The 11990-nt window shown below is 42.1% G+C and overlaps 1 protein-coding gene across 4 annotated transcripts in view; it reads left to right on the plus strand.

The window, feature by feature from the left end:
• ZNF462 (zinc finger protein 462) overlaps positions 1–2445 on the plus strand; it is a 128353-nt gene extending 125908 nt beyond the window's left edge. For 3 of the 4 annotated variants that reach the window (XM_081066578.1, XM_081066579.1, XM_081066580.1), the window contains exons 12-13: positions 229–352; positions 1479–2445. In XM_081066578.1, coding sequence (XP_080922704.1) covers positions 229–352; positions 1479–1686 — 332 coding nt within the window. In that variant the 3' untranslated portion in view covers positions 1687–2445. Of the gene's footprint in view, positions 1–228; positions 353–666; positions 811–1478 lie in introns of all 4 variants that reach the window. The other variant, XR_013994454.1, reaches the window with a different exon arrangement.
• Positions 2446–11990: the final 9545 nt, after the last annotated feature.

Below are 11990 nucleotides of genomic sequence, written 5' to 3' on the forward strand. Positions count from 1 at the left end.
GGGCAAGTGAGGTGGAATGGGGACGCTTGGGGCCTGGGAACCAGGAGCGATTCTTGAAATACCCTTTGGTGAAAAGCCAGACAGGAGAAAGAATAAGGGATCTGGAAATTGCTTTCATGAATGGATTTTCAAGTGAAGGAAGGAGAGCAGATTTCCTGATGAATGTTGACTTATCTCTTCTGCCTATTCCCACAGCACACAGGTAACATTTCTGTTTTCTCCTTACAGATCTAATGAGATTTTCTGACCATGGGGCTGCTATTAACCCTGAGAAGCGTTTTCCATGTGAATTTTGCGGACGGGCGTTTTCACAGGGCTCTGAGTGGGAAAGGCACGTGCTGAGACATGGCATGTAAGTTGCGCTATCCCAAGAATGCTTTTGCCCCAAGTGAGAGGTGGCAGGGAGACCAGGTTCTTTTTTTTGGTTCCCCTGACGATACCCAGACCCCTCTGTGTCACATTTCTGGGAATGGGAGGAGAGGCAGTTGTCAGGAACTAGGTTTCTCCGTTTCTGTTGGTTTTGAAAATCGTCACCCAGACACAAGTCAAATGAAAAATCATCTTTACGAATGACAAATCCTGCTCAAACCCTCCCTCGCGTAGAAGTTTTGCACTTTCTCCAGCCAGTGTCCCTTCAGCTTTCATTAGCATGACATTCTCTGATAGAGCGTGGACCGGGGTCAAAAGATCTGGCTTCTGCTCCTGCCTCTGATGACTCATTCCTTGAGTGGCCTTGAACATTCCCACGCACCTCTTGGTGCCTTCAATGCTCTGCCTCGGGGACAGAGCCAGCTTCTGCCTGCCTCCCAGGTAGGTGGGAGCATACCTGTAAAACACTTATAAGATCCTTGAATATAAAATCGTCCCTTCCACAAAATGCTTAGTCCACCAAACACAGAAACTACAAGTTGGTCCTTTCAGCAGTAAATGCCCCTGAAACCTGAAGCGTCTAAACTTCAGAGAATATATATAAGCTTCCCATGGCATGAGTTCCATCTTCAGGTTTTTGCTTTTTGTTTCTCTGATTTGTCTCTGGACCTGTCCATTACATCTTTAATATCTGAGTTGCTCTTTTAATCTTAATAAGTAGCCAATCTCCTAGCTTCCACGTTCCACTGATGAGTTTGAGCATAAGACAATTCTTGCTATTACCAATTACGACTTAACACTGTTCCCCGAGGAGGGAACATAAACCAATTATGTTCATCTAGAAACAAAGCATGATGTCATCCAAGCATAGTATAATAATGGATATTTTTGTGGTTCAGATCTCTGATATGATACCAGAAATACTTGACCTAAGCATAACAGGTAGCAAGGATAAATCACTCACAGTGTAGTCGTACATTTGTGGCATTTGTTCCAGGGAAACCCCAAGGCCTTTTTAGGATCAGGGAAATAAGGACATGATTCTTTTCTTGTCGTTTAATTAGGAAAATATATGTATTCATCTGTCTCTACCATCCATGTTTTTCCAGGGCGTTGAATGACACCAAGCAGATGAGCAGAGAAGAAATCCACCTGAAAGAGAGTGTGGAGGACAGTATTAAGGTGCCCTCTATAGAGGAAAAGGAAGATGACGAGGCAATTGGGATAGACTTTTCCCTAAAGAATGAGACAGTAGCCATCTGTGTAGTAGCTACTGACAAATCTCTCCTGGAGAATGCAGAGGCCAAAAAAGAATAAGTGTTTTGGTAAAATTCTTAATCACACCTTACTTGAACCATGATGAAAAAGTGGGAGGGCCAGCTTGGGCTGAGAAGTTGGGGACAGAAAAGAGAAGACAGAACAAAGCTGCTTTTTAGGACTGAACAATCTATTTTCAAAGCACTGGTACCTGTGTGAGTGAGTATGTAAATTAAAGTTATTTAAATGGTTGGAATATGTGGCTCCTTTTCCATCACTACATCTTTTCTTCCGGATCTTCATTATGGAAGCTTCATTTGTTACGGAATATGAAAGTACCTCCCATGCGCACGGTGTGCTCTGTGGTGGTCTTGGACAGGATGTGGAAACAGAAACTCCGTGACAGTAGAAGACTTCTTAAGGGAACAACTTTTTGACGCACAACTTTCGGTGCGTTTTTCTAGTTTTAATACCTTAAGCTTTTTCAAGACCTAACTGCAGCCGCTTTGGGGAAAAAAACAAAACAAAACAAAAAAAAACAAAAACAGAAAAGAAAAAACTGCTTTGCATAAAACAGTCACCTGTTTCCTAGTACCTCAAACTTAACCAAGGGATTTCTCTGCATTTGTCAGTACTACCTGTCGTCGTTGTGGTTAAATGTAGAGAGAACTGCTGGGCAAGATGGTGAATGGAGAAAAAAAAAAAGAGTTTTAAAGAAAGGAACACAAATTGTGCTTAAAATCCCCATGTGGGTTTTATTTCTTAAAATACTGTGATTTTTTTAATTATTTTAGTAAAAAACAAAACAAAAAAAAGAAACAGACTTTAATTATTAGATAACTGTTTGTGAATTGTCATCCTTTATTCCAGGTAAGCTGTTTATTAGTGTTCAACTATAATTTAGAATTTGGTAGATTCATACGAGCTAATTTTAAGGTGACTGTGGAGTTTTGTTTGCCACATGTTTATTTTCTATCAATTTGAGTGTTACAAACACAGCACAATTCAGTTTTTCATATAAATTGTTTTTTTTGTGTGTGTGTTGTTACTGTTTTAATTTGGGGGCAAAGGAGATTTAGTTTTTTGTGAATAGGAATGTTTTTATTTTAAACATGGAAATAACAAAGATATTAACTTTCTTTTTTTTATTTAACTAAAGAACCAAACTTTTCGGCACAGCTATGCAGCTTGTGGGCCAGACGAGGAAGTCCTCTTCACCCTTTTGTTGCTTGTCAAATTAACACATTATCCGTCTCACACAAATAATTTCTGTTAGGATGGGCTGGATTTTGTGTGTGATTTAAAATCTGTTCTGTTTTTGTTTGCGTTGTGTTTTGTGGGGGTTCTCATTTAATTTGGGAGATAAGGCAATCCCATCCTTTTGGTGAGAGTGGACAAGAAATACTTATATCCTACAAGGAGCCTGGAGAACTTTTTTTTTTTTTTTTTTTTTTTTAAATCTAGCTGCCAGCTGCTCTGTTTCCCCATATTAGCTTTTTCAGGAGGGAGCAGCTTAGACTAAATCGAAGTCTACATTTATAATATGTTCTGATTGTGAACAGAGGATTTCGTTCCAAAATGTAGAAAAGAACTTTCCTGAAGCCTAGGTTTTAGAAGCCTGTGTGCGTGTGTTCTTAAGTGCGTGTGTTTTCATGTGTGCGTGTGAGTGCCTGTGTGAGTGAGTCCTTTGGTTTTCATGTTTTGTTTTGTTTTTACTTGGAAGGGTTGAGGGAGGGGGAGGGAAGCAAGGGAAAGGGAATTGCTGAGATGACAGTGTCCCACACAGCTTCAAATAAAATCCATGGAAAGATAATTGCATTTGTGGAATAAGTGCTTACTTGAAAAGCATGTTCTTCTTTTATTTTCTTGCTGTTAAGAATTTTTATTTGTAGGGCATTTATTTTAATTTAATTTTTTTTTTTTTTAGGGATGAGGGCCATCATGTGGAAACCAGAAAATGGGGAAAGTGTGAACTATCTAAACAAAGATTCATTTTGTGTCCATATTTGTTTTTAATTGGCCTCATTTCAAATGTATTAAACAGTTCCATACCTGGATTGGGTGTTTGTAATGATTACCAAAAAAAAAAAAAAAACAAACAAAAAAAAAGAGAAAAGGAAAGAAAGAAAAAGAAAAGAAAAAAAGAAAATAATTGTGACATGCTTTTATCACTACTTTATTTTTCAAATAACATGTAAATATTGTAATCCATTGGATTTTGTTTTGCTAACCTGTTAATAAAAATATGGGACCATTATCCTTTTAACAAGGCTAGAATGTCATTTTTTTTCTTTTTTCAACATATACCTGATATTTTGTGGCCGCACATTTTGGATGCATTATTATAATTCTGTTGACTGTAATGACATAGAATTTACAACTTTTTTTTTGTTTAATTTATACAGAGGACATTTTTTTTCAGAGCTTGAGAGAAGAAAATAAATAGCAAAATGATAACCTGTTGACTCCAATTATCAGTGTTTCCCCATACTTGATAAAAGATTGGGGATCCTGAGTTCTTGAAGCCAAGGGTTTAAAAAACAACAAAAAACACACAAGTAGGTTATTCAAGTTGTTTGCAACATACATTTTGTAATGAAATGTGAGAAATTAATAAAGAATTTTTTTCACATGTGTCTATGTGCTTCTGTTGTAGATCATTTACAGATATAACTACAGATAAATGTAGAAATAATATAGTATTGCCTTTCAATGCACATACATGAGATACTTCAAGCCATTGAATCGACGAAGATACGGAAAGCAAAGATAAAATTAAGGTGAAGTGTGAGCTGGGATTTAGAAATGTTCATATTTCTATATCAGATATTTATCAGCAACTGGGGAAATTTCACGAAGGGAATGTTTTCCATCAACTATACGTATACAATGGTGTAGGAAGCTTCAGAAGGAGGAAGTCCCAGTCATCTGGGGGCCCTGAATCCATGTGCAGGGTTATTTTAACTGCAAGTCACAACCACTGCCTCAAACTGTTACTGTGCACCAGGAATTACCATGAAGTTATTCTCTGAGCTACCTTGTTGTCAATCAAAGGAAAATGTAACAGTCATGAAACCTAGAAGAAGAGTAAAATAAAATTAACAGCACTGATGGTTACATGAAACTCAGAGCTGATTGACTTCCTTCAGTGTTAGGAGACAAAAAGATCATGTGTCCTGAGCTCATTCTAAAAATTTGGTTGTCACCCTTCATCTTTTTTATCCCCTTCACATGCAGAACACAATTAGAGAAAACAAATAAATCAGGACCCAAAGGGAAAATGAGGACTGAGTAGCATAGAAGGGAATTAGCAAAATGCATTCCGTGAGGCCATACAGAAACCACATACTTGTCTCTGAGCTTCCTGGTAAGCAAGACAAAAAATGACCAAGATTCACATTATTATTAGTAGTAGTAGTATCAAATGTTTGAGTAATAACTCCACATTTTCTAGAATTACAGATTGAGAAGTTTCTTCTGTATGTTTTTCTAAAGAGAAAGCGACGAGAACTTGTCTATTGCAAAGCATAGCTATTCCCTCATGGCCTCCATCAAATATTTAATGAGCAATGTTTTTATTGAGTTCCTGTCTAATCCCTACTCCCACTCTGTCTTATGGAGAGGAAGTACAATTGACTGATACATGTATTAGTCATGGTAAGGCTGCAACAAAGCAAACCCTTAGCACAATAGAGGTTTAATTCTTACAAATTCCAAGTAAGTGTGTGTGTGTGTGTGTGTGTGTGTGTGTGTGTGTGTGTGCCGGGGAGGGGGGAGGGTTGCCCTGTCATCTGGTGATTGAAGAATCCAAGCTCCTCCATTTGATCTCAAAAAATGAGTTCCAGGGTCATTGATGAGCGCTTGGAGGTGGTTTACCCACTCAAATGTCTCATCCAGGAAGTAGTACACATCACTTCCTGCCTTGCTTCATGGGCTAGACTTGGTCCCAGAACCCCACCTACTCATAAGAGGGCTGGGAAATGTGTGGCCTTGTCTGTCTACCAATGTGCCCAGGAAGGACACGAGCTGGCCACCTCTACCACAATCAGGAACCCCCAGCAGGTGTTCCTTTGGAAACAGTAGGGGAGATAGAAACCCTCTGTTTTTTAGAAAAGTGCAGGATGCTGGTCCTGTCTACTTAACCATTATATTTGAGCAACTGTTTGATGCTCGCCAGTGTATAACAATGAGACGCTGGGCACCTGTCTCCAGACAAATAGGACAGAGGCAACGTGGGAGAAATGACAAGTGACGATGTTGGGGCTTGCTGAACCCTCAACTTCCCTTGTGAGGCTTTGCCTCCACCTCTGTGCTGATGCTGAGAACCCTGGAGAAAGGTGGCCTTGATTGTGAATGCATTTTCTCTGTCCGTCTACACGCGTGCATTTGATTTAGGGATGCACATGAGAAATTGGTTGTTCATACACAGGGTGACTCTTTAGCCCTAAGCTTAACAACACTTACTATAAGATCCTCACTTTTCTTGCAGCTCTCCAGATTTCAGGGCCAGGGGTGTGATAGGGGACAGCACTCCTTCATAAGGGACCGTAAGGTGATTTGAAGTACTGTGTTCATCATTTCCTGAAAACGTCTGTTCTTTTCCAAATGCTCTACCGTGCACATGCCGTTCCCTCTGCCTTCAATAGTGAACTCCTTTTCTTCGCCGGAAATTACCTGCCCTTCAAGACTCAGCCTAAATATAACTTTGGACGTGAAGCCTTCCCTGATTTCTCACATATCACAGGATACGGACAGTCACCCTACTTATCACCTATCCCGTCTTCATAAACATTTAGTGGAGACTTCTCTTCGCCTCTCCTCACTCCCACTCAGACTTTAAGTAGCTGAGACACTGCTGTCAGATGCAGCTAGCCTTTTTAAATTCAAATATATTCCTGTTGATACCAAGTGTTAGTGATCTGATTTGGCATCAACGTTACATTTTCTTTCAGAGCTTGAGATTGCTTTTTAAAATATCTAAGTATCTAAAAATATGCAGTCTGGTAGATGAAAAATGTCTTTGAAACTCTGAAAACATGTCAGACTACTGAACACCAGCTCCCACTCAAGAGGTTACTTCAGCCACCGTCCTCCTCTCCTGCCCAGAGGTGAAAAGGAAATGGATAGGAAGTTTCACTGGGTCTGATAATTAGACATCAGTGGTGACCAGCTGCAGAGTATGGGGGGGCAGAAGCCAGAAATGGCCGTGATGGCAGTGGAGATATGTGGCTGTGACAAGTGGGATAAGACGACTGATAATGCAAAAGCGAGCAGGCAAAGGGGAGGGGAGGGTATCTTGAGAGGCAGAGTAGAGGCAACATTTTCTAGAATACTAGTGATTTGGATGTTTGTTACACTGGAGGGAAGAAGCCATGGCAGCAGCAGGGTAACTGACAAACAAACTCATACTGGGATCCAGGACACAATAGAGCAATTGGCTTTGCAGATGAAGAAGGATCCTTTTATCCTGGAAAGGGAAAGCAAGAGGAAAGGGAACGGGCTCTCTGTGAGCATTTGCAAGGGGTGACTGAGTTCAAGCTGATGAACCTTGTCTTTGAGGTGGAATCCAAAGTGAGAGGTGGGGATGAGTCAGCAGAGAGGTTAAGATTTGGAGCTGCTGCTGAGGGCCCTGTAGAGGAGTAAGTGGAGGGGACAGGGAAGCTGAACAGAACTGGAAACAGTTATTACTATGGTCTCCATATGACAGGAAAAGCTTATTCAGAGGGTCCAGGGCAATAAATCTTTTGTTAGGACTTCCCTCCCAACACCCACATACACACACTCTAACGAGACAGAGAGAGAGAAAGAGAGAGAGAGAGAGACAGAGAGACAGAGAGACAGAGAGACAGAGAGACAGAGAGAGACAGAGACAGAGACAGACAGAAAGACAGAGACAGAGAGACAGAGAGAGAGACAGCTCATGGAATCAGAGGGGATGCTTCCTTTCTCCGCCCACTTAATTATCCAGCTTCTGGAATTAGGAGTGGAAAGCAAACTTGCCTTGTTTCTATTCACAATTTCTCTCCTGAGTTTGCTCCCATTAATGAAGCAGCTTAGTTTGGTTAAGCTAACTGCATGCATGACTTCCAAAAAGCACATCACAGTGCCGGAGGAATGCAGCCTCTAGCTACACTACAGCAGCTTAACCACATTGTTTAAAGAGAGGAGCAGGGGCAGCACCAGTGCCTCTGAAATCCATTTAAGATGTGTGAAAACACAAGATTGCAATTCTGACCTTTTCCTGAAACTGAAAGAACCTACTCCAGAGGGCTGTTTGAAAGACTGCCGCTACCCGCCTGGGCCCATCCACATCTCCCCAGGACTCTGGCTCTCAGTAGCCTATCCAATAGGAAGCCCTGGCTCTGCGTGTCCTTCTGTCTCCGACATGGCACCAGCCTGAAGGCTGCTGGACATTTTGGAAGGGGAGATGCTGCTTAAGCATTAGTCATTGAAGCCCAAAGGTGGAGTGGGGGGTGGGGGGGAAGCCGTTAAAGGGCAAATAGGGGAAAAGAGAAAAACCTCTTCTGAATCATGTGGGTCTGGGTCTATGGTCACTCACTTCCTTTTCAGATTTGGGTCAGGGAAGAGACTCTACCCCAATGAACTTTCTGGTGCTAACCCAGATGCCGAAATGTCGGAGGCATCGTGGCGCAGGAGGAATTTGAAGAGCATGGAATTTGAAGAGCATGACCAAATTTTTATTCCATTTCATGAGTGTAGACGGTACATAAATATAGCACAGCTTGCTAAAAGCAGAGTCTTCGGCCAGGCTGTCTCATTTCAAATCTTGACTCCTCCAATTACTGTGTGGCCTTGGGCAATTAACTTCCCTCAGTTTCCTCATCTGTGTAATTGAGGATAAAAGGAGTGATATGAGGATTAAATATGTGAAGAACTTAGTATAGAGTCTTTTCCATAGTCTGTGCCCAACTGATATAGTCCATCATCATCCTCATCATCATAGTTAACTCTTTACGGACTTGGAAGCTTTGTTTCCCCATCTGTAGGGAAGGGACAGTGAGGTCTCTTTCTTAAAGTGACTTAAGATAAAAACAGATTAGAGACAACGTGACATGTTTAGCCCATCGTAGGCACTTTCTACATGAACACTGAATCTACACCTACTGATTTTTCTCTAGCTGAGCCCTGCGAAAATGTAAAGGGCTTGGTTTCTTCAGACAAAATGTGTAGCAACAGAAGATATTTAGCTGACAGAATGGGCTCTGGGCTCAAAGAGAGCTCAGTTTTAGTTTCCAGTCCTCTTCTTATTCACTTCAAAACCTTAGACAGCTATTTAGTCTTTCTCTGCCTTGGTTGCTTCATAAAATGGAGAATACTACTATCTACTGTGCAAATGCAATGAGATAAGGCAGAATCTGCCTATGTGACCAGAGGAGGGCCACAGAGTGGGAAATGCATGCTTGTTGAGGGAAGAGGCTCTCTTCGGCTTCCCTATGAGCACACCTGGCCCCCTGTACAGTGCTCAAAAAGTATTTGTGGCCTGACTGACCAAAAGGTGAGGCAGGAGCACACCTGTGTCAATTTCTGAAAGGAGGCATGGCCCAAGGGGACCTCATGATACCACCAGTAGTTCAGCTGGGATCTAGCTGGTGCCCACAGCCTCAAGGCCTTTGATATCAGACGAGCAGGTGTAGGGTTTCCAGGCAGGAATTCCCACCCGTTCTCATGAAGTTCTTTTCTCTTACCCGTTCCCAAATCCCGAGAAAAGTTGATCGGGAAATCAGAAAAATCGGCTCCTTGAACCCAGGTGGTTGGTAGTACCGGCCGTCACTTTGTGGAAACGATTCATCACGGAGAACAGAAAACAGTTTATATCTCGGGATTTGGGAACAGGAAAGCGAAAAATATTCCTGAGAACGCGCGGGAATTATCACCTGGAAACCGTAAGCAGGTGCTACTGATAGATGAGTCTTTATTTTTTTAGTGCAATTATCTTCAAGTCTTCTAGAAACAAAAGTATTGCTCTGCGAAAAGCTTCTCTGCAGGTGTTCAGAGGACAATTTTAAAGTTCCAGCCAGCCACCCTGGATCCCACCCGTTCCTGCTTGTCACTGCCAGGAAAGAGTGTTCCCCTGCATGATAGAGGGCCATGCTTTGGTGGAAACAGCATGAGGAGATTTCTGGTTTCTATTAATTATTCTAAATCGGTTATTCAGTCTGGCCAGAGATGGAAATATGGTCACTGCCCTGGTTTAAACATAAGCACTGCACAACTCTTGCTTACGATTGGCAAAGATGCTAGGAGATCCTAACTGGTTTCTATATCACACTTTGAGAGCCCTTGGAAACCAAGTTGCCAAGTCATTAAAGAATTTTTTAAAAACTAACAAGATTTCAAAAAACTATGATGATGATGACAGTTAATATCAATTGAGCACAGACTCTGGGAGGGGCAGTGTGCTACACACTTTACCTGTATGAGTGCCTCAGTGCTATATGCTTTATTCACATCTAGAAGAAAAACCTTCCTTGTAATCTGACTGGGTCACCTTAGGTTGGCCCACACACATAGCCCTGGACCTTTGTCCAGTGATCACCATCATCTGATTGTCTTAGGTTAATCATGATTTCCATCTGGAATAGGAATGGGATGAGGGAAAAATCTGAGTTCAATTAAGAAGGAGGAAAGGGGGACTAAATGTTGGCTATCTAACCAGCAGTACGCCATACATAGGTGCTGAATAATTATTTGGTGAATACTAACCAATTATGCTACCTAATTATACATACGAAAAATGAGAGCGTGGCCTGATGCTCCCAGGAGTGTTCCGGCGGGAAGTCCACCAACAAAGTAGGAGAAGCCGGGGCTCCTGTGGTGGTCGTCCTGACACTGGAATGTCCTCTGCTGCAGGAACCTCTCACAGACCTAGGCAAACTGGGTATTTTCCAATACGATGCTTCTACTCCTCAAAGGTCCTCTTACTTAGAAATGATAATGATAAACTTCTCCATCCACCTAAAAGAGTTTCGAGAGTTTTGCAGGCAGTAGCCATGTCTCCCCATCTCAGGCCATTTCCTTGACTCTGGAGAAGTGCTTAGCAGATGTACTGCTTTTGTCTTCCTTATGACCCAGCCTCTTTAGTTCTCATTCATTTGCAAGAACCAGAGTCTCTCCTTGGATACAATTAAAGAATTACAGCCCTTTTCCCCAAGCCTGTGTCCTCTAATCTACCCAACCTACTTCTCAGGGAGGTGGTGAGGGCAGATGGTAATACAGGGCTTTGGGATCTGATAGGTCTGTCTGAGAACACCAGCTCCACTAGTGACTCTCAGTGGGACCGTGGGAAAATCACTTACCCTCTCTGAGTCTCCTTTCTTTATCTGGGGTATGGGGTGTTCATAAATAAAGCACTGCCTCCCCTACCTTAAAGGATGGGCTTCTGAAAACTGCCATAGTAAGAGATGTGGGGTTTAGAGAAATTAAGACTTTACAGAGAACGGTGGGGGACAAGGGGTCAACATCAGCAGTAAACCTATAAAAGGTCTCATGCATATATATTTTTTTGATTTTTCCTAAAATAGACTTTAAAAAGATACAAAACATCAGTGACATTTTTAACACATAGTAAAACACTAATAACAAGTTCTAGCCAACTAATTTCTATTTACCATCCCTAGCTTGTAAAACTATTTCAACATCTCCCTCCATTTAAGTTTTCTAGAAAATGCTAACAATTCAGATTGTGGTAAGAAGCAGATTAAGAGGAGGTTGTGGGTTTGTTCTCATGTTTAGGTCTCCATCCACATGTTTGTTGTCTTTCTGTTGGTTTGCTTGGGCATTGTTTCTCCTGTTCCCCCGAGACCCAGGCTCAAATCACCTCAAAGAACAAACCCCATGCACCATCTGTCTATACTAGACCTGCTTCTCCCCCGGGGCTCCTAGTCTCAGGGAAACACGACCATTTACACAGTCAGCCAAGGAGAAACCTGGGCACTGACCCTGACCCCTCTGTCACACTAGCCCCTCACCTTCAACATATCCCCAGGTCCAGTCATCCACTTCACACCACACCATGAATCCATCTGCCTCTCTCCATACTCATTCCAGGAGCTATAGCTTAGCTCTCATTAATTATCAAGAGCCCTACAACCACTTCCTGTCTGGTGTCCTCCAGGCCTACCAGACTACATGAAACAGCCAGAATGGAAGCAAATCTGATTCTGTCATGCCCTCTCTTAAAACGTCTCAGACCTTCTAGCTCCATCCTCCAGAACCCCGCCCCTGACCTCCTTCCATTATAGACACCAGTCATAAAGAACACCCTGCAGCCCCCCAGTTTTCTCCAGGCGCTATGGATTCTCCATGCTTTTCTACCTGCTGCTCCGATTGCTTGGAACATTTCC

The sequence above is a fragment of the Rhinolophus hipposideros genome (genome assembly GCF_964194185.1).
Source record: "Rhinolophus hipposideros genome assembly, chromosome: 11".
NCBI classification, from domain to species: Eukaryota; Metazoa; Chordata; class Mammalia; order Chiroptera; family Rhinolophidae; genus Rhinolophus; species Rhinolophus hipposideros.